Source organism: Siniperca chuatsi, linkage group LG3, assembly GCF_020085105.1.
Source record: "Siniperca chuatsi isolate FFG_IHB_CAS linkage group LG3, ASM2008510v1, whole genome shotgun sequence".
Taxonomy (NCBI): Eukaryota; Metazoa; Chordata; class Actinopteri; order Centrarchiformes; family Sinipercidae; genus Siniperca; species Siniperca chuatsi.
The window spans coordinates 5784014-5806702 of NC_058044.1; the positions used below are offsets into that span (position 1 = coordinate 5784014).

Sequence of the window (22689 nt, forward strand, 5' to 3'; positions counted from 1 at the left end):
GTGTATTTGTACTCTGGTTCTAGGCCATGGCCTACTGTGCTGCGCTAGATAACTAGTTCCCCTCCAAGTCAGAAGTGAGAGATGGAGTTCTCTGTTTCTCTCTCACTCTCTTTCTCACTGTGTCTGTCTCTCACGCCCTGTTGCTAGGCTAAGAGGAGGCCACTGGGATTACACTCTAAAAATAAGGTGTCCCTGATACTCTTCTGCTCTGATCCATCTCAATCAGGCCCTCAGACCTCACACCTCAGTCTGCTTTTCTGTGTCTTTATACAGTGTTGTTTTCACTGTTTATTTGTCTTTTAGTCTGTCCGCCTGGCTGTCCATGCATCTATTTCTGGCTACACACAGCCAAAGTGATGATGTATGATAAGAACACATATGATCAAAATAGAGGGAGGGAGAAAAGGAAAGAGAGATGGAATAGAAAAGATGAGACAGATGAGAGAGATTGGCTGTGAATTTGAACATTGTTGGAGGTAGGAAAGGCTGGGGACGGTGAACTACAGAGATACAGAGACAGATATTAAAATATAATATAAGAAATGAATGTCAGGCGGAATCTGCCCCAGTTCGCATCTCAAAGAGTTAATGGTTAAAAAACATACCTGTTTACCTGTTAATTTTACATGAATTTGATTTGTTTTAATTCAGAGGGTGCTGACATGAAGTGTGAAGCAGACACTTAGCTGTTTCCTCACTGAAGATTTACCTTACCTGTTTTTTGAAACTTACTTTACTATGGTTTGATATAAACAAGTTGAGCAGAGGAGAAGTTTTTTACGTTGTATTTTTTTCAGCTGACAAAGATGATAACTGTGATGACTTTGGTTGTTTAGTGTGTGGGCCTACTTGAGTAACAGGTTGGCTGTATTTTAGATTTGATCTCTCTCCTTCTTTCCTTGTCCCAGGCCTGAGCAACATCATAGGAATCATTGTGTACATATCAGCCAACGCTGGGGACCCTTCCAAGAGTGACTCCAAGAAGAACAGCTACTCCTACGGCTGGTCCTTCTACTTCGGCGCCCTCTCCTTCATCATGGCCGAAATGGTGGGCGTGCTGGCCGTGCACATGTTCATCGACCGCCATCGGGAGCTGCGTGTGGGGGCACGAGCCGCTGACTACCTCCAAGGTGCGGCCATCACGCGCATCCCCAGCTACCGCTACCGCTATCGACGCCGCTCACGCTCTTCGTCCCGCTCCACGGATCCCTCGCACTCCCGCGAGGCATCACCGGTGGGCCTGAAGGTCTTCGGGGCTCTGCCCTCCACTGAGCTGTCCATGTACACGCTGCCCAAGGGCCAAACGGGCACCCCGACAGCCACCTATAACTCAACGGAGAGGGACCACAACTTCCTGCAGGTCCACAACTGCATCCAGAAGGACCTGAAAGACTCAGGCGGCCACAGCAACACCGCCAACCGACGCACCACACCTGTATGAAACTGATAGAGGGACCTCAGACACTAAAAAAAAACAGAGGGAATTTGGGGGGAGGCGGCAAAACACAGATCATGGTGTAAGGAGACGGCTTAAGTGGATAGATGGAGTGAGGGGTAAGCGACAGAAGGGAAGTTCTGAGCGCTCCACAGCACCTCAGATGATCACTGAGTTTCTGTTAAAAAAAAAGGAAACAGAAAAAATGCATAAAAAAGAAACATGCATGATTTTCCCATCTACCATTGTTTAACAAGTTTTGAACATATTTGTAAAGATTTGAGGGGGAGGATGGGGAAAGAGGAGTCGGGGGGTGGCCGGTGGTTGTCTGTCTCGGGGCTGTGGAACCGTGGAGTGGTGGGCTGGGCCAGACTGCCCGTTAAAAGGTGAACGTTATATTTTTTACTCTTCCTCAGTCTGATGAAAAGGGAGTGTAGTTGACCCCTCTGCCCCGCCTATGATCCCGCCCTCGCACTACCGTCCCACAAGCCCCCCAACACACACACCCTAACCTCCCTTAAACCCCACTCCTTTCTTTAGTTGCTATATCTTCTTGATTTCATTCTTTATTCGCATTAATACTGTGAACCATTGCGGTGTGGGATTTTAGCAGGGAGCAATTCAGGCCGCAAAAAAATAAAAACAAAGAAAAAAAAACCAAGTTAATATATGTATTGATTATATATAAATATATGAATATATATGTTAATAAATCATGACTAGACTTCCCTGGCGCAAAAATATCAACAAGGAAAAAAAAGAAAACAAAGTAACCTACAAGTGAAACTAAATCAAGTCGTCATGGAAACTAAACCAAGACGGAGGATTCATCGTGACTGGCTCATTTGACGGGCAAAAGCTTCAGCTTGCTTGATAAACTGATATTGGTTAGTATTAGACCCATCATCACCTTCTTTTACAACAAAAAAAATATTTTGGCCTTCCACCGAAACCCTGGCAGCCATCGTTGTTCAGGGTCAACTAGAGGTGAAAAGTTGACCTTACTTTTTTTGCTCCATAAATGGGGTGGAGTGAAGAGAGAACTCTGGGTAATGGAGGATCTCTCAGAAAACTTGAAGAAGACTGTGGACAATGAAACGTCACTACTGCCAAAGACACAAAGTAGTGCGTGACAGAACATGGCTACCAGTGAGGTGAAGCTAAGTGACTCCAAAAAATTAAGAATTTACATGCATGCTAATCAAAATCATCCGATCTGCTTTTAAGGAACCTGTTTTGAACAATTGAACAATGATACCATGTAAGGGCAGTGGGGTGACAAAGTAGAAATTAATGTTACAGTACTGTGTCTATTTCAATTTTACTTTTCTTTTTTTTTGAGAGGGTAATTTGGGGTGGGGCTTCATTACGCTTGAAACAAAAAGAACAAACTTTGGAGAACGTATCAAGGCTTTTTTTAACAGAAGAAAATCTTATCTTGCCTTTTCATTTACTTTTATTTTCTCGGTTCCTTTTCTCGGTTCCTTTGATCTCTCACACAGCCTTAGTCTCACTCTTTCTTTGTCTCATTTTTCTTGTTCTTTGGTTTTGCGTTGTGTTGTAAATGAGAATTTAAAAAAACCGTAACGTCTTTCAAGGTGCCAAAACTGAATGATTCTGAACTTGGATGCATCAAGTCCTGATGAAGAATAAAAATTGAACCCCCCCGTAGGGAACAGAATGAGTCTTTGTTGTATCATGTTTGGTCTAAAAACACAACATTACCGAGTCCAGTTAGACCAGATAAGGACCAGCATCTTAGCCTACATTAAGATTTAATTGATTTAAATCTTAATTTTAGCAAGAAAGAGACAGAGAAAGACAGATAGCAAAAATGAGAGAAAGAGAATTTTCTAAAAAGGGGAAGGTGAGAGACAGCAGCACTGTGATAGGTACTGTCATTCATTTAACTCTTTGACCGACTAAAGAACCCCTCTTGAAAAGGTCTGATGGTAAAGACCCACTGAATATGGTGCGACACAAAGCTTAGCCAAACGGAGCAAACTTCACCATTTCCCTTTCCATGGGACCCAAATGAATCACCTCTTAAAGCATTGTGGGATAACAGGTGACGCGAGAATGACCAGCAACGCGAGAAAAAGGGTTGCAAGTCGACAAATTCAAACTTTATGTAAATGCGGCTGAAGTCTGCCGGAATCTCCATTGAAGTTTGCAGACAAACTGAAAAAAGAAATTGCAGTGGTGCCACATGCTTTTTCCATGTGTGGAAAATGTCTGTGGAAGAGAAGATCATTATTGGAATTCCTGAGATCCGTCCAGCTGTAGGTTGCTTATTTACACAATGTTTGCTTACGAGCAAGCTACCTGGCCTTGACTCGCCCACAGCGACAAGCTTCATCATCAGTGCAACCCACATTTGCTTTCTTGCTGAAGAAGGAAAGGTGCACTGCTATAATTAATTTGGCAGGCTAGATAGCTTATTAGCTAGTCAGCTGTAGCACACTGAACAGCTTAAAAACTTACCTTCAAATGAGATTGGTTAGCTTAGATGCTAAATAGTGCGGTCCTTATTCTTCAGTACAGCTGCTGACAGAACACTCTCACTCCTTGGCGTGTAAGCTGAAGTTGCCAACAAGTTTGTTTACATTGTGTCTCAGCGCCCCAGCTGGGTCAGCTGTCACTCAAACACATAAACTGGCCCACCCACTTAACGGCTTGGAGGGTAAAGGCGCATTTCTGATGTATCCCAGATTTTTTACGGGGTCATTTTTGTGATTTCAGTTGGACTTAACTGTAATGCGTCCACATTTCTGGGGAGTAGCTGCCATAGATACACAGCATCATCATACACTACATGCACACATCATAATGACTAGGTTTTGTAGTTGCTAAAGCACAGCCTGCCTCAACCATCTCATACTGCACAACATTTTCTCACAGAAAACATTGAAATTGCTTGATCTTGTTGGGTAATAGTGATAGAATATGCAGCAGTACATTGCAGCACAGGCAAGGCTTCCTCAGGGTGCAAACAGTGTGCACCGCAACATGTTGTTGGGATTTTTTAATATATAATACTGTTACACACCGTTTTCAATCCAAGGGAAAAGCATACTGTATGAACACTTTGTCCTTTGTCTTTCTGTACTTTTCTTCAAATTACTCAGTGCACACACTTATTCACTCTGTCATGTCCTTGTTAACGCCATCACTTTCTATGATTCAGTCATTCATTCACTCTCTCAATTTCACATCCTTGTTCACTCAATCACTCACTCACACCACTGTTCACTTACTCAGCCTGATGTCTCTCTCTGCTGTCATTCACTCATTCCCTCTCTATCTCCCTGTTAGCTCTCCTTTAGCTGGCCGACCTGCCGTTCCATCAGCTGTAGAATAAATCTCTCTCTCTCTCTCCCTCCCTCCCCCCGGTGTGATGATCAAAGTTGCTGGCATGTCTCTCTGCAGTACTGCTGTGATCACTGAAGAGAGGCAAGCGAGGGAGGAAAGAGAAGGGAGGCAGGAGAGAAAAAAGGGAGTGGAGCAGTTGGACAGATTCAAGCAGCGCCACACTGCCCCCCTCTGGTGTGGAGGTACATAATGATTATCTCATATCAGTGTTCAAACTCACTGACCTCGCCAAAGTGCATGGAACATAAATCCTCCACAACAGTGTCTGTTAGCACCATGAATATAGTGGAAGGTAAATTCAGTTGACTTTCTCATTTGCAGAACAAGACTGACTTTCCTTTTAAGATTAACATCAGTATGACTCTGAATTGATTAACATGCGGGATCTAGACTGTGCTGCAATAATTCTAAACTTTAACAGTATTGAATTATAATGAAATTAATAAAATGATACATTTTAAAAAGCTACTAAACAGATTATTTAAATTTACATTTAATATAATGCGTTATGGCCTGACACCCACACATGACTTCCTCCAACACATAACACCTGTTCTGGCCAATCAGAGCTTGGGCTACTGTCATGTGAGACTGCTTGCACGTATTTAAATTAGAGGAAGCTGTCTTTAAACCGAAGTGACTACGATATGGAAACTGATAAAATGGTATCATAAACCAACAAGGCTGGCAGCCTTTGCTGGCCTCTACCGTCCTTTTTACAGCGTGGTCCACAAGGTGAGGCTTCACAGCAAACCTGTTGGATTACTTTATGGCGAAAAACCGAAAGAGAACACAGATGTCATAGTCAGATGTCATTTTTGGGATGCTATTGGGACATTTTTTGCAAGAACGGACATCACATTTCTGAAAAGGCAGATAGGTAATGATGTAATAAAACATTTTTGTTGTTATGCAGGTGAGCTTGGAGGCGTTGTGGCTGATTTTTGTCACGCTGCAGTTCAGACAGGAGGGTAGCAGATCTGGGGGAACAGCTGCTGTGTCCTTCCTCACCTGCAATTAGCAAGCTTTTTAGGTCATGGACAGTTAGGGGCTATGGAATAAGCCATACTAAGACACACAAACACACACACACACACACACACACACACACACACACACACACACACACACACACATACAGAGCAAGAGATAGAGAGAGAGAGACCAAGGTTGAGGTCAATTTAATCAAATTACTACATTAATATGAGTTAGCATAATTTGCAACAGTATAATGGTATAATTTAGTTTTATCGCTATGGGGCACGACTAATATAAATTGCAAAGTGTGAAAGGCATGCAAAAAGCCATTATTTAGAAACTAAAATTGTTAAGGATCGGAAAAGGACAAAATAAGAGAGAAAGTCAGCAGACAGACGAAGAGCTGATCCGCAGGAAAAGTGTGTGAGAAACAGAAAAAGAGCGAGTGCGGGTGTAAGATATGAGCTGGAACTCTTTGCCCTGTGCTCAGGCTGTGTCATGAATACAAAACTCTGTGTTTGTTTGGATGAGGAGCACTGCAGTGAAATATAGCTGAAATAAAACCCTGATGTCCCAAAGCAGACTCAGACCTTGCACAGATATGATGTGTAGCGATGCACAGATACTGTAGGTACGCTAGGGGCAATTGCAGATGTCGATGTTGTAATTGGCTGATCACCAAAAATGCTATGTGTACTTTTATATGATGTAAAAAAAAACTAAAATTTGAACAAATGGCTGAAGTGTAAATAAATTAGGTTTTATCCCAACATAGTAGTTAGTGGTTGAGGTGTTTACTCAACTTTTGACATTTGTTGCTCACGAGAAGATTTTCAATGCAACAGCTCAGGCTCTGCTTTCAGGCCAATATATCAACTCGGTTTCAATTTCAATTGCCTGTGAATTTCTATACTCGTGAAAATTGACATACCACATAAATGATCATTTATATTTTAAGGCCCTTAAGGTGTCTGCGGATGTTGGCCTAGGTCACAGATGCTTGGGTGCACCACTCCCAAAATGTACTGAACAAATAGGGACGTAACATCTAGTAATTGAAACGTTGCATGCATTTTTTTATAGTCATTGGCTGCTCATCCACATGATAAGTCCAATTGTAAAGTCATGACTGATGGCCAATCAATTGCTAGATTCTCAATTTGAATGCATATGACATACCATTATTTCTAACCTGTATACAGCACTCCTGATAGCATGTAAATGCACAAAAAATGCACAAAGGCCCTTGTGAGAACATTCATATTATAAATCTAGAACGTTAATCTTTTTATGAGGCTGAAATACATGCATGACATATTTATATACGCCTAACGTCCAACAGCATTTCAATCCCATGGTAACAATCAAAGCATGACCAGGCAAGCTACTGTATTTCCCTGCTGTATGGCTGCACAAATACACAGTGTTAACACAGTAAGAGCAGCAGCAAAGACCGAGCAAATACACCCCCGAATGACAGAACCCCTTTCATCACACAGTTACTTTAACAGGCACAATACGGATATATTGGCTTAAAAGCAGCAAGACATAAGTGAAAGTTTGAAGGACGTCAATGTACGTAACATATTAGTAAACAGCGCACTCCTTAGTCCTAAGTATGTAGAGTTTGGTGGTGGTAGAATGATGGAAATATTAATTTGGCCTTTAGCGTGCCATTGTTGGTTAAGTCCAGCTCTGCTGCTTTCTCGCCAGTGTCCATTTTTTGTCAGGTTTTTTAGATATATAAACCATGGCTGTGAAATCGCATACTAATGTACTGCCTACTACATACTCAATCAGTATGTACTGCATACTGTAAACAACAATCACCAGCAGACTGTTCACACTGAAGTATACTCAAGCATCACACGACTGTATCAATCACAACATTAGCGGTCCGAGCTACTGTGGAATGAAAATTGTTTATCTCAAATGTAAATCAACGTTATCTGTTCCACTCAATATATTTTCAAGTATTATCTTAAGGCAAATTAAAGAAAAAGGGGGGAAAAACGGTAAAGGCTACTGTTTGTGGTTCTCGTTTGATTTAAAGAAGAATAAAGAATTAAGGTAAAATAACTATTAAGATCAAAGATGGACCGGGCAATGTTAGCAGCTATCAGTATACTTTACAGAGAAGCACAAGAGGAGGCTGCTGAGCTGAGGAGGCAACTGCAAGTGAGAAGAGCAAGGAGGAGGAGGAGGAGGGAACAGTGTTGTGCTATCTTAGTGTTTGTCTCTGGCTATATACATTATCTTGTAAAGTTTACCTAAAGCAGCGCTTACCTAAACAGAATAAATACAATACAGTAGATAGAAATGTTGCTGAAGTCGTCTGTTGCATTGGCTGTAGTGGTCTGTGTGACTGTGGGGCAAGAGGGGTCTGCGAGCGTGACAGGCCAGCTGGCTGCCTAGCTACCCCCGCAGGCGCTTGTGGAGCTTCTCAACTCCAAAAACGTTGGAGCAGATTTTTGATTCGCCATCAATTCCTAAAACTGCCAATGTTCAAAATCTACACAGTTGATTTTTCGCCTTAAAAATTTGCAGAAGTGAATTTAGTGGTGAAATAGCATAGGAAAATTGCAAAAAAACAACAACAAAAAAAAACAACAAAAAACTACAGGGTGGTGCTGGAACCATCTGCCATTGGACAGTCTGAAGAGACACTATGCATTTTGGGGAGGTTGAGTATGTGCAATAAACTCACGCCACATACTCAGAAATTCTTGCTAATCTAGTATACATCCAGGCATTTCTCACGTACACAAAATACACATACTGACTGGTTCATTAGTATGCGATTCTGAACACAGCCCATGCATACTCACTTTTAAAGTGAGTATTTTCGTATTGATATTAAGAACGCGCAATCTTTTTTTCATTCCCTATTTATATCACTTGATAGAGCACGGCAGCAATATAGTAGTTCTGTGCCCACTGGGGCCATGCATGATAAAATGCAAGCACTTATGGTATGCTATAAATAAAAGCACCCACCTAATGGCACATGTAAGCATTAATACGTAAGGCATGAACAGTGTTAAAATATTCATTAGTGGTGTGCTGAGTACTGCAAAAATAACCTGCATTAATTACTGTCATTAATGTCATTAATCATAAGATACTCTTTATTTCTACATGGTTATAATCAGAAGTAACACAAATCTATCTCCAACATGTATTTAATCAAACTGTGGAGAAATAAGTGGTTGTGGTCTGCATCTGTGATCTTGACAGTCTGAATCAGTATTCATTTTACTTTGACACACACTTAGAGGACCACTAAACCACTTCCCAACCATCCCACTGTCAGAAACATCCCAAAGTTGACCTCTATCACCTACTGAAGCCCTCTCAGCTTTGAATGGGAGTGGCAGTGACCACTTTTGCCCTCTCTTGTGGCTAAAGGGTGAACAGCAGTTGTTCCTGCTGTGCTAAAGCTCCACGCCAAGGGAGCAAACCTGTTTTGAATACTAATTATTGAAAGTGAATGACTGCCTTCAGTAGGGACAGATGACTGAGCACACTGGAAGTGTATAAAGCCACTAAAACAGGCTTGTGTCAATATTTCTATGATTGCTGACTGGCCGTTCCAATATCTGTGGAAATGAATAAGTCTCTCCCAAAGCAATAAGCAACAGCCCACACTCTATGCTGAGACGTTATTGAATTATATTCCCAAGATCCGTTTAAAATGAATAGAAGACAGACTTTAGGATACTGTTGAAGTGCTTAGAGTGATTTTCCAGGATGGTCAAGAGCTTGTGTTACACCATAACAGTATGTGTGTGTGTGTGTGTACAATAATGGCTCCAGGAAACTACTGCAGTTGACAATGCCACACATATTACATACATGTGGTTGGCACAAATAGGTGGAACAGGTGTATAATCTACATGCTGATACACAAAGCACCCTAATGTGACAGACGGTATTGCTATTATTGTATTTGGATTTTGTACCATATGCCTGGGAAAAAACAACCAGGCACACCAGAAAACACATGCAGACACCCTCACATACACATTACAGGCACGAAAACAATGAGGACAGAAAGAAAGAGAAGGAGAAAGATCCTAATTGCTATAATTATGATCACCCACTCAAGGAGTACGAAAACATTGTGCTGCAATAACAATTACAAGCTGTTAAATACAGATTCTGTAAATAACCTCATTACAAATCAGTTTTTTATTTTACAGGTAAAAAGTTGCCCAATAAGTTACTTACTTAATTTTTCTTATGTAGTTTGTGAATAAAGACTGTTTTGACTGGCTTGACTGATGTGTAATAATCATGAGACACTTTCAATGTAGCGCATAACGAGATAAAAACCATTGTGTCTGGCTTGAACCAGCGCGCCCTTATTTGAATGGTGGCAGCTGGTCTGAGAGAACAGGGACACGGCTTTGACCTGGTTTGAATGGGAGACCGCTAATTAGAACAGTGATTACTGGTTGTTAGCGCTGCACCGGGGACAAGCCTGAAATGATGTGAAAGGGCTGCAGCTGGGGAGTTAACACTAAGAGAGAGAGAGAATCAGAATCAGCTTTATTGGCCAAGTATGTGTACACATACAAGGAATTTGACTCAGTTTTTTTTCGTTAATGCACTCACACAAGCTAGAGAGAGTGAGAGGAAGAGATGGAACTGGAAAGAGAAGAGACAGCAAGCAGGGAGGACAAGTTTTAAAACAACTAATAAAGGCAGAGAGAAAGAGAAAGTGAGACAGAGAGAAAAGGACAGAGCAAGTGAGAAAGATATGGAGAGAGATGAGGAAAGAAGGCAAACAAGAGAAAGATGAGGCCAGGAAGTGACACTGAGATTACAGGAAAACATAAAAAAGGGGAGGGTAGGAGGCAATAAATAAGGGCGAGCTTGAACCTTTTGTCTTGCCTAAAATCAGGAACAGACATCTATGCAGAGGAGAGGAGAGGAGGTACAGACTCTGCTCTTTCCTCCACAATGAGCTGGAGTCTTACTGAGGTTTTGGTAATGACCCGACCATCACTGTGAAAGTAAACCCCACCATCTGTGCATAGGGAGGGAACGAGCAGATAAGAGACAACACAGCTAACCGCTGATTATCGGAGAAAAACAACTTTATTCATGGTCACATCAAAATGTCATTCAATCTGAACAAGCTATTCTCTGCTGGGCCTGCAGTGCGGATGGTACAAAAGAACACAGGCTTTCTTTGAATCGCCTCAAATCCTCACATGCATTATCCATAAAGCTTATTAAATTACGTGAATGGAAATCCTGTGTCTATTATCCTATGAGTGAAAAGTCAAGGTGTGTGTGTGACTGGGGTCTAGCCTGGACTCAGGTTCTGGATGGTTTCACGACGTTCTTGGTAGAGAGAGTGGAAGGCCCGGGCTAAACTGAGGAGCGGCACATCACAGTTCTCCATCTCCTTCTGCAAGAGACAAACATGAACACACAGTGATGGGTGATGTTGTCGTTCTTGACTCATACAGAAATCCAATACAACCCATTTGGTGCACTTTACCCACAAAGCCAAAGAAGAACACAATGTAATGTCCACATTGAAATATACTTACAGCTGATGTCTCGTGGTATTCCAACCCCTGGCTTTGGGCCCATTCCTGGGCCACAGATGCCTGGACCTCCCTTCTAGCAGACAGGTCTGACTTGTTGCCCACCAGGACACCTGAGAAACACACACACACATACACAAAGAAAAGTGACAAAGCATTGACATCTAAAAAAAATATAATACTGGTACTATTTAATGATGTCTTTGTAAAGTATAAGGCAAGATCATTTCTAAGACCAAATGTTTAAACATTGCTATTGCATTCATTTCAGCCTGAGAGTGTTAAACTATACATAGCTGATGGAGAAAAATCTGTCTGGAAAAAGAGAGCTGTTGCAGTTGATTGGTTATGTTTAAAACACGAATAACTAATATTTCTATCTGAGTTTTTATTTTTTGGCTTATATATCAATATCTGTATCTGCCTCAAAAGTCCAGTATTGTTCATGCTCTAGTCCACAGCTAGTCCACAACTCTACAAGAGATTACATAACACATTTCAAAAGACCTGAACATCCTTCACATAATGGACCACAATGAAAATTACAAAAGAATTCAGAGCAACTTCACAATTGAACTATGTCTGACAGTCTGCCAGTGTTACACAAATTCTTTGACCTTTAGAGGTTGTTACCTGGAATGTGGAGACCCTGGCAGTGAGCACGGACTCTCTCCATCCAGTGGCTGCAATTGCCAAAAGACTGCTCACTGGTCAGGTCAAAAACCAGGCACAGCAACGACAGCTCACCCCACTATGAAAGGGAAGGTGATGGGTGGTGAGAAGGTGGGAAGGGTTGTGTAGGGAATGAGGACAGGGGGACAGACAATGAGACAGACAGAGTCAGTATCACATCAGCTTAATTCTTTGACCTTCTGTGACAAACTAAATAATATTTCAGTAGCTCCCCTGTGTTTGTACTTCATGTAAGGATATGGAGCCCTGGATGGTGAATTTCATTAGTTTCATGCAAGTAGAAAAACTCTAGAGAAGCAGTCTCACCATTTTTTCGCAGGCTTCCACTAATGTCTGCTTCCCTGCAGAGTCTATGATGTAGAGCTCCTGGAGGGGAAAGGCGAGAAGAGAAGGGAAGGGAAGAGGTGTTATACATGGAGATTTAGTCAAATTAGATGGTTTTAAACTTCCTATTTTCTTTGGCAAGGGCATTAATGTTCTTCCTACAATGCTGCCCTATTGCTTACTGAATGCAGATGAGAAACTAACAATATTAAATGTCTGGGAAAACTTCTTCCACACTGAGTTATGGATTCCAATTCTCACCACCCACCCTCTGTGATTTAGAAAGAATTTATAAGAAAAAAGAAGCCCAAAAACTTATAAGCAGTGTGGTGGACACATGATGGAGAGGAGACAATGGCTGGACTCACCACACTGTCATTGGTCTCTGGGATGTTCATACATTTCATTATCAGCTCCACTCCTGTTGTCTGCCAAACAAACACAACCAAGATGTTAATTATAATACTGTTCATGTAATGTAAAGCTAATAGACCTTCATGAAGCCTGCAGTTCATGTTTCCTCTTTGTTACGAACAGCAACTCTGTTAATGTGATTGTAAAAAAACATGAGCTATTTGGTGTTTCTTATACGAAGTACCTTACTGTAACGAGTGTGTTTTCGGCTACATTTTCTTATGTGTACATTTTTTGTTTCTTCAATTTTCTTCAAAAGCTGCAGTTAGTTAAATCAGATTGTAGCTGTCGCTGTCAACATACATTTTACAGCTTCACATTCTTCCTACTGTGGCTTTTATAAAGAAGAGAAGAGACATTTAGCTGTCACAGAGTTGACACTATACACAGTAGCACAACAAACTGTCTTGTTTGATTTATTGTTAATGTCTAAACATAAGCATCACTAATTAGCAGCATGACATGGACTGAAAGCAGCTTCATCATCCTGATATTCTAATCCTGACCCTACCCTCTCTTCTGTATCTACCTTACTTATTTTTAATGTCACAATAAAGAATAATGCCTTTAGGGAGGGGACTACCAACTCTAAGGATGATACAACCCCCCTTTGGGCCCAGCAGTGGCAACAATTAAGACATAGTGAGAGTCTTAATGGTTAATGAAAATCTAGAGTGGAGGTTTACATTTATACTTGGTTGACAGTTACCACAAGCTGGTAGTTTGGCTGTGGTTTGTAAGTAGCCGGTCATTTTGGCAGATCACTGGCCAACTTGCCTTGAAGTTGTTTTCCCTTCTATAATTTTGAGTGGTAGAACAGTGCAGGCCAGTTGAGAAAGAGTAATGGTTTTTGCTTTGTCAGATGGGAAAAAAACTGCATAGGTTGGACACATAAGTGGTGGACAATTTTTAGAAATGAGTACAGGGCATTTGGAGGAGGGTGACATAGAAGGTGATAGAATGCAGCTAGTAGATGATGCAGTTCTAGTCCTGAATCATCTCCACTTCCTGCATTGCTGCCCTATTGCATTGTATGGCAGAAACAAGCTTTAAATACAACAATGACAGATCATCACCTTTTACATTCATATGGCAAACTTGTTAGCAAACAGTTGCCTATTTACACACCCAGCAGACATGGAGCAACATTAACATTCATTTGGAGTCCTGTTTCTGTCTTCCTCATGAATGTATGTATCAATATTCACTCTCCTTTTAGCTGCTTTGCTCTCCACCAACTCCTGAGGGAAATATCTGGCTCTTTAGCTGCTAGATGCTCCAGTTTGGTCACTAAGTTTGTCTGTCTCCTGTTTGGTGCTGGTCAGGTAGTGTACAGCAAATATTTAGAGCTTTTTCAATGAAAAACAGCTGCTTGCTGCAGCTGAAAACGACGCAACAGCCGTTTTACTTTAAAAAAACCCCCAAAAAAACTAAAATTGGCAAAATTTGAAGTCACTTTGTAGGCTGGTAAGTCTCTTTGGCAGACTAAAATGACCAGAGAAGCTGTTCTCCCAACCAATGGCTGTTTCAAGAAAGGTTAGTTGTTTCCGCTTTGGTGCAGAGGTTGGAGACATAAGTAGTTGAGATTTTAAAATTAATACAGGGCAAACAGAGGAGGTAGATATAAAAGGAGATAGACTGCAGGCAGTAGAGGGTAAGGAGGATATGATAAATATGGTCTTTTCACAGGTGCATGTTCTTCACAAGCTTCAAGATCTAATGAAGTCCTAAGTGGACTGGATGGTTGCTGACTGCCTTTCACCACTATGTATCCGCTGATATGAGATCAGTGGTGACCTTGAAAAAGCAAGATAAGGTTTCTTCACATCAGCACCAAACTCTAAATTGATCTGATCTCCTGAGCTCATACTTAACTGAGCGTATCAAATGCCAGAGACTAAAACTCAGAAAACACACACATGTACTTTTCACACTCACTGCCTCTGTGATACACAAACACATATGTTTGTTTCACTATCCCCGTGAGAGACAGTCATTGACATAATGCTGTCCCAAGCCCCTTACCCTAACCTTAACCATCACAACTAAATGCCTAACCTTAACCCTTACCCTAACCCTAACCTTAACCTAATTGTAACTTGTACCCTACAACCAAGTCTTAAGCAGTCTCTACCCATGGAGACCCCATGGGTTAGTGTGCATTCAGGTTAAAGTCCCCACAGGGATATAAGAACATGAAACACACACACGCACTCACACACACCTCATTCTAACATTTACCTGCTTCATACACAGACACAGTTCATAACAAGGATCCAATAGTATAGACACACACACACCCACACACACACAGATGATGCGGCGGTCCCACTTTGGAGCGGTCTAATGAGCTGGTGTGATGCATAGGAAGCCTCTCGCTGGAATGTCAATGAGGTCCTATTAGTAACAAATAAGCTTGGAATATTGCTAACGGGCCGTCTGACATTTTCAAAGGAGGACGTGAGCAGAATGGCCGACAGCCTCCTCTACCCTTCAAAATCAAAAGTTGAAGAACATGAGGGATGACTTAGGTGTCTGCACAAGGAATAACTCACAGTGCTGGTTTCTTTTTCACATTAGTCACAATGGAAAGGACATGCTGTTCCATGTTTCCATCAGCAGAGAAATCTTAAAGAGAAAATCCAACCTGATACATTTAACACTGCTTAAAACTGCTATTGGTAATGCACCTCCGAGTCATGAGTATTAGGTGATTTGTTTGTAGTGTATAAGTACGCACACAATGGTATAAACAACAAGATAATTTTGCTGTTCTTAGAGCCTTTTCAGAGCTTTATTGTCCAAAGGGTAGAGTAAAAATTAAAGGGTTTATCTACTTGGGAGCATTAAAGAGCTCAGTAAATTTCATCTTAATCTGTCCAATTAGATTTAGATATTTTTTGTGCATATGTGGAAATTCTGGGCAAATAGTGGTACATGAGGGAAGGTCGGGGGTCATGAAAAGACAAGATTCATCCTCTGGGAACCATCAATATCCACAGAAAACTTTATAGAAAACATCAATGACAAAAGTGTAGGGTCATGGGGGAAGTTTTACCCTGGCAGTGGCGCTAGACAAAAAGGTCAAAAGAAAGACAAAAAGGAATTAGAAATTCATCTTTTAGGATATCTACCTGCCATCGCCAGACTAATTCATAAATGTGTATTAGTCTGGAACCTCTCAGTTCATTTTGGATTTCCAATGGGCATTATCAACGGGCGCAGACCAAAGTGACTCTGGATGCAATTGGAAAGACCTACAACCAATCAGAGCAACAAAACATGCTGAGTGACACATGCAAGTTGAAGCGGTGCTAGGTCCGTCTTCAAGCAGGAAAAAAATGGCGGCCTGATCACAAACTTACAGCTAAACTAGTTAAATTACAGCTAAACAGTACACTAAAATGTGTTTCTGAAACCATTTGAGGAGGGAAATAGGAAATGCAGTAACAGAATCTTGATTTGATCAGCACTGCCTATCTTGACAGTTTGATATGAGTTTCGTAAGCCTGGTGCCTTGTGCTGTATCAACCAATCAGAGCAGCGATACGTGTGATGTGTGACTTCAAATCTGGACTGGTAACGCTACTCAGCCAGTCATCGCATCAAACCCGCCCCATATTAGATAAACGGCTGTGATTGGCCTGACCGGATCAAGGACAGGTGGAAATCTATTTGAGTGGGAGAGGGGCCAGATGCATCTGCCAGAGCAAATGAAACATCATCTCAGCAGATACAGCATGTCTGGTTCCCAGGCTAATGAATATCCATACCAAATTTCAATGTGAATCTGACAAGTAGTTGTCAAGATATTTCTAAAGCTTCCTAAATTTTTCTCAGGTTGCAATTTAGAAATAACTGAAATTTAGAAGATACTCACTTTCTTGCTTTTTCTATTGCTACTATCATTACCATTATGGAAACTCATCTAAATAACAACACTTAAAATACATAGTAGCCTAACTCCTGGCTCCAGCTTCAAAGTTTTGGAAGGTGGAGTTTGTCTTACATGAAGCACTTGCCACCAAGTGAGCAAGAAGTTAAAACTATTTCAGCTAATATCAAGCAAGCGGCTGGCTTCAAATAGGTGTTTTAACAGTTGCATAGCAACAGCAGAAACCGTGACCAGCACTTTCCCATGAGCATTTGTTTCACTGCATCCAGCTTATAAAGTGGTGTCTGGTGGACACAGGGCCTTGATCTACAGGCACACATCCTAACCTACATGTTTCTCCTCTTATTTTCAAAGTGACATCCCTTCTCATTTTCCTGTTTGTTATATTGCATGGATTTTTACATAGTTTTTACACAATTTATTTTCTGTATGTATTTATTTTTTGTATATTTTCATACTATGTAGTAGTACATATGTGTTAAGACTTGCCTGGAGTTCAGCACACACATACCAGTGCAAATTAAAAATGCAGCACTATTGCAGTGCATTTCTACTTAAAGAAATAATGAATAGCTAATACTCTACTAGTCCAACATGAACAGACACGTACAGCATCACAAACAAGTGGGTATAGGCCTATGCAGTATGGAGAAACTCAACACTGTTGTTGTACAGTGTGTGTGTGTTTGCGCTTGTTAAGTACCTGTTCTGGTGGCTTTCCAGAATCCTGCTGTATTAATTATCGACATTCCTGTCACCTCAGAACCCCCAATACTGCTGACACAGCAAGAGCTGAACAAACACACACACACTTGGCTCTTGTCCAGTATTTTACCCACCAACCTGTTCTGTACCCTAACCAGCTACAAGGCTTAATAGTAAATTTCCAAATGAATGTGTGCAAGCTGCGCTAGTGCATTCAGTATGTTCATGTTCAGGCATGTGTAGTGCATGCATTTAGTCAGTAGCCCTTGAAACACTGACGGAGCGAATCAGTGAGCAGCCATGACCCCATATATGACAGAGTCAGGTTAATGACACAGTTCCCTCCCTCATGCAGATTAGCATAAATAATGCAGATTAGCCTTCTCAGCATTAATTGGTACATTATGCTGTTTTGCACTTCAGTGATTCCTGTAGATTTAAGAGACCTGTGCAGATCCTTGAAAAACTTGCAAGGAGTTTCACCAAATAAACTGCATATGTAATATGATCATGATTATCAGTGACTATTTTTAGTCTTGATGATTTGCAACTGATACATAATTACATCTTGGGTAAAGTAAATGCTATAACCTCAGGCAAAATGAACTAATATTAAATTGGATATTTCAATAATTGCCTAATTCTAAAATTATTATTGAGTACATTTGAAATATGTGACTATACATGATTAATTATGCAGTCCTGCTCCACAAGTACTTTATTACTGCTCAACTGCACTGTCTATATCTATAATGGAGCTGACGATCTCTACAGGTATGAGTATACTGGGGGTCTCCTGTAAAGTTACTCTGAAGAAAGACTAGGTAAAAGTGAGGCAACTAAAGCAGCAGATTTAGCTGATTAATTCAAAACCTCAGTTACCCTACCTGAATGTAAAAATATAAGCATGTGGCTAGTCCCTGACTCAGAGCACAGCCCAATCCCTAAATCCCTCAACCAGTTGTTTAACAACCCGATTCCTCTGTTATGATTGTGTGATGTGAATACCGGTATAATAGTGTATCCTTATTATTACAAGGAGTGTTACAGTGGTATGTGGGGTGCTCCAAATACACAGCAATATATTTAGAATAGTATACTCTTGCTGTGGGACATGTGACAGTATTACACCAGGGATCCTTTTATTTCCTATGTGTTAATGCTCTCACCATGCTGTAGTTCTTCTGGAAGAGAGTACCATCACTGTGGAACATATGGGAAAGGGCACTTTTCCCCACTGCAGCATCTCCTGCACACACACACACACACACACATACACATACACATATAATAGACAGAGGCAACATTTCGTAATCTGTGTGTGTTGTTCAAAATTTCTCAGCTTTTCTGAGTGTATAGGTGAGTGTTATGTGTGTTTCCCGCCTGCTTTGTCAATTATATTCATCATTAACCTTCCTTTCTTTGTCAGGTAGAATTTGAAAGTTGGTACTGCCAAATTATCCGATGGAGTATACAAACACAGCCAGATTTACCAGCATGTCAAATATCTACTACCGGTAGTGATTTGTGTGCGATAAAAATGAGTGTCACAACATCTGGGGTATTATAAAGTGGTAAGTTACTGAAGAAAAGAGAGCCAACAAATTGTTGTGCTTTGCACAATGAATCTGATCAGAATCAGATTCAGAAATACTTTATTGATCCTCGTAGGGAAACTCTTTGTTACAGTAGCTTGCCTTTACGTCAGTGCACACAGGAGAAAGTACTAGAAAACGATATGATACACTATAAACACTATACACACTATAAAACAGGTCAGAAAATAAATTAAGTATCAATGAACCCTCATGATACGTAAATAAACACCATTGTTGTACGTTTAGGAAAGTATTCGGCAGAGGACCATTCACTTATCTCTAGTGTTTTATAGCTTACGTTGAACTGACTACGGCGGGTTTAGTAGCAGATTGGTAAGCTTTAGCCCTTGTACCGTTTAGCTTAAGTGCCAGATGGACTAAATTTACAAAACCTTACCGACAAGCAGACATCTCGCCCTTAACTTCACCATTACAGTGGATAACTTCCAGACACTGTAAGTAAACTCTCTTGTTTCATTAATGATGCTAAATAAGATCTACTTTCTGTTTTTAGCTGTTTATGCATCTAAATAGTCTCTTCCTAGTTCCTCAGAAACATGGCCACAACGCGTCTCTTAGCAACCAGCCACAGAGGTGTTTTATTGGTCCAGCCAGCGAGAACGTATCTACGTAGTGGCTGTGCTGTAATTGGCTAGTTGTGAGGACGTAACCAGTATGTTGATTGGGATTATTTTTCCCCTGAATATGTCTGTCAGGCAAGCTTTCTCAAACGGTGTACAATTAACGCCACTTGTGGTAAAATTGTCATATCGAAACTCCAACAATAGCCCCGTCCGTTAAATTAGTGAAAGCGTGTTGGTCAGGCACGTTATTACGGCACATAAATTGGGAGTAAGAAATGCTAAGAACTAATTTATGGTACGAAGGACCACACATTCCAAAGCAAAGCCCGATAAGACCACCAGAGGGCGCACTTTATTGCCTTAGCACATTGACTGTATCCTAATTAAATGCCTCAGCATCACAAATCACTCATTTTGACGTGGATTTGCAGTTTTTGTGGTGTTTGTAAGGTTATTGTATCGCTTTCAAATTTATAATCAGATTATTACAGCGGTTTTAAAACAGAAATCAATGTTCTAAGTCACCTCAGACGAACATCTAATCTTTTCTTAGCACACTGAGGCATCTTAGTTATATAACGTAGCTTTATTAATTATCATGTTCTGGGGGGAAAAAAGAATATTATGTTATGTTATGTTTTCCTCGTCAAAGACAAATGGGAAAGCGCGTGACTTCTTGTGGCAATCCGAAGAGCACATGAGCGCGCTCTCCATAAACACGTGCGCGTGCTCGCTATGTGTTTTTGGGAGGGGAGCGCTCCGTCCGAGGCGTGACAACGGAGGCGCGTTCACGTGTTCACCACCGGCTCCTGAGAGAGACTGAGAGCATCATCAAAACACTGGTAAACAGCTTCCTCTGCCCGGATATCGAAAGAGGACAACGGGGAATTTAGAGGTTAAATTAAAAACAACGAGAGACTAGGGAGGCTGTGCGCCAAGGAGCCAAGGAGAGACGAGCATCCATCCTTGCAGCAGCATCAGCAGTGATAGTAGTAGCAGGAGCGGATTCGAGGATTTTCCGTGTCGGTTGCCCGGTGCTCCACACACCCTGTGCCTTTGAACCAGCAGCGGGGAGGAGGGGAGGACCAGAGAGGAGGCTGTGCAGAGAGGAGGAGGACCATGGAGGGGATGCAGGCATACGGAGCCGGGAAAGCCGGAGGAGCCTTCGACCCTGTCACCTTCTTCCAACAGCCTCAGACCATTCTCCGCATAGTGTCTTGGGTGAGTGACCCAGGACATGTCTCCAGTAGGAGACATACAAATGGAAAATACGTTTTTTGGTTCTTAGCTACAGAGTGGCTACATAGGCCACTTATAAATAACATTATTATGCGTACAGTTTACACGTGCATATGTCAAATGTGTGAATGTCAAAGGTTTGAATTACCTTCTTTTTATCTGTTTATCTAAAAAGGCCCCAGACAGGCTTCATATTAGTGAGAAATAATAAAGATTCCTATAGGGATTGCAGGATGCAGTAGACATCATATCCTGCTTTATGGTATTTTATTTTTATTCTTTTTATTTTTTGTATCAAATATATCAATATTATATGTCTTTGACATTCCCATTGTATGTTTATTGTACTCAATAGGGAGTTTATATTAGGCTGATGTAGGCCCAGAATGGGTCCTGATCACTGTTTATAACATTTGCCGTCCTCTCTGGTAATATATTAATTATCAACTAATGTTTTCTAATAAGCATAGTCAGAACACACTTGCATTCTCAAAGGATTTCATAACAAATAATTTCATAATCTCTGCCCACCCTCCCCTCCCCCAAGTGGAAGGAGCACTAATGAAAAGGTAAAGCAACAGTAGGCACCACTTTTAGGAAGGATAGAAAACAGATGGCAACAAAAGTCCCCAAAGTCTCTAAAACAACAAGTGGCCACTCCATAAATAAGTTGTATCTTATAGGAAGGATTTGATACCATTGCAGATTGAAAATTCCATATAAATACCACTAAGTATGATATGGTCATTATGAACTCTGGACTTAATTCTCTGTTAAGGAATTCTTCAACCTACATTTGGATTTTGGCTTCTAATATGATCTTCAGTTGGGATAATGAATACAGAAATACACCAAAAAGTAGGAGAGACAGACACACCACAGTATATGCCACTAATGGAGGATTATAAGATTTTGAGGGTTTTTTTCATTAGGGAGCATCAAGCAGAATCTCTGCCACCCCCTCCACTGTCTCTCCCTTTTCAGTTCTAGTTAAATAAATTACACTGAAGGTAAATTTCTTTGCCAAAATGTAATATAGGCTGAAGGCGACCTTGATTTCTCATGAATGTATGGGTGCAGAAGTACTCTATGATGACGTTCACTCAGATGATGTTCACTAACATTTTAGACGTCACACGTCACTTTTAGACTGGCATGAAAAAAAGTGTCTCTTCATAAATAGTGTCAAGTGATGTTTTCTGTCAAATATAGTTGTAAAAAAGCACTTGCCTTTGTTTTTTAATGGTGACTAGTGATCGGGATGTGATGCAGGTTGAGTTTCCTGTGTCTGCTTCCACCAGTTCATCACCTTGTTTAAACGTCTTCATAAGGAATGTGTACATTTACTCTTTAAATTAGCTGGTTTTCGTGAAATGCACACAGAAAACAAAAAGTGTGTGTTTGCCTTTGCCAATCCTGCAACCCTGCTAAATACAACTGACGACTAGCATACTGGTTTATTCTGCAAGGTAAAGCATAAAATATTAAAGGTAGGCCATTCTTTACAGTCCACCCACTTTATAGCAGAAAGTCACACAGTTGGGATTATTTCTTATTTATAGGACTGTGTCTGCATGTCCTTATATAACACCAAGAACCTTTTCAAGTACGCTGAAAGGATAAAGAGGCAGGTTGATTCATGTGGATACACAAGTTATAGGATACTTTCCAGTAATGGCGTCTTGCCAGCATGCTGGTTGTTGGGGTAACAAGGGCTGATCTGTACTTTAAAACTGCTTCTCAAATCAAGACTAATGGAACACTAAAGGGAACATTTGTTTTTGGTGGAAAGGTTTACAAAATAGACCAAAGTAAGTTTTAAGTAGTTTTATGTCACCCTGTGTTGGGAACAGGAAAAAAGTTGATGGATAAAGTTGATGGATTATAGTTG

The 22689-nt window shown here is 40.9% G+C and overlaps 3 protein-coding genes across 5 annotated transcripts in view; 2 read left to right on the forward strand and 1 right to left on the reverse strand.

The window, feature by feature from the left end:
- Positions 1 to 3119, forward strand: part of LOC122871536 (voltage-dependent calcium channel gamma-2 subunit-like) — a 61396-nt gene extending 58277 nt beyond the window's left edge. For both annotated transcript variants that reach the window (XM_044186751.1, XM_044186756.1), the window contains exon 4: positions 909 to 3119. In XM_044186751.1, coding sequence (XP_044042686.1) covers positions 909 to 1441 — 533 coding nt within the window. In that variant the 3' untranslated portion in view covers positions 1442 to 3119. The remainder of the gene's footprint in view (positions 1 to 908) is intronic.
- Positions 3120 to 10869: 7750 nt separating this feature from the next.
- ift27 (intraflagellar transport 27 homolog (Chlamydomonas)) lies at positions 10870 to 19558 on the reverse strand. The gene is made up of 7 exons (XM_044186791.1): positions 19373 to 19558; positions 18547 to 18626; positions 12732 to 12791; positions 12346 to 12405; positions 11980 to 12097; positions 11350 to 11459; positions 10870 to 11204 (listed from the first exon to the last, which is right to left on the reverse strand). Exons 1-7 carry the CDS (start codon positions 19404 to 19406, stop codon positions 11100 to 11102), a joined length of 567 nt encoding a protein of 188 aa, XP_044042726.1. The 5' UTR covers positions 19407 to 19558; the 3' UTR covers positions 10870 to 11099.
- Positions 19559 to 20324: 766 nt separating this feature from the next.
- Positions 20325 to 22689, forward strand: part of LOC122871543 (synaptogyrin-1-like) — a 28306-nt gene continuing 25941 nt past the window's right edge. The window contains exon 1 of one of the 2 annotated variants that reach the window (XM_044186769.1): positions 20325 to 20780. In XM_044186769.1, the coding sequence (XP_044042704.1) occupies positions 20679 to 20780 (102 nt within the window). In that variant the 5' untranslated portion in view covers positions 20325 to 20678. The remainder of the gene's footprint in view (positions 20781 to 22689) is intronic. The other variant, XM_044186778.1, reaches the window with a different exon arrangement.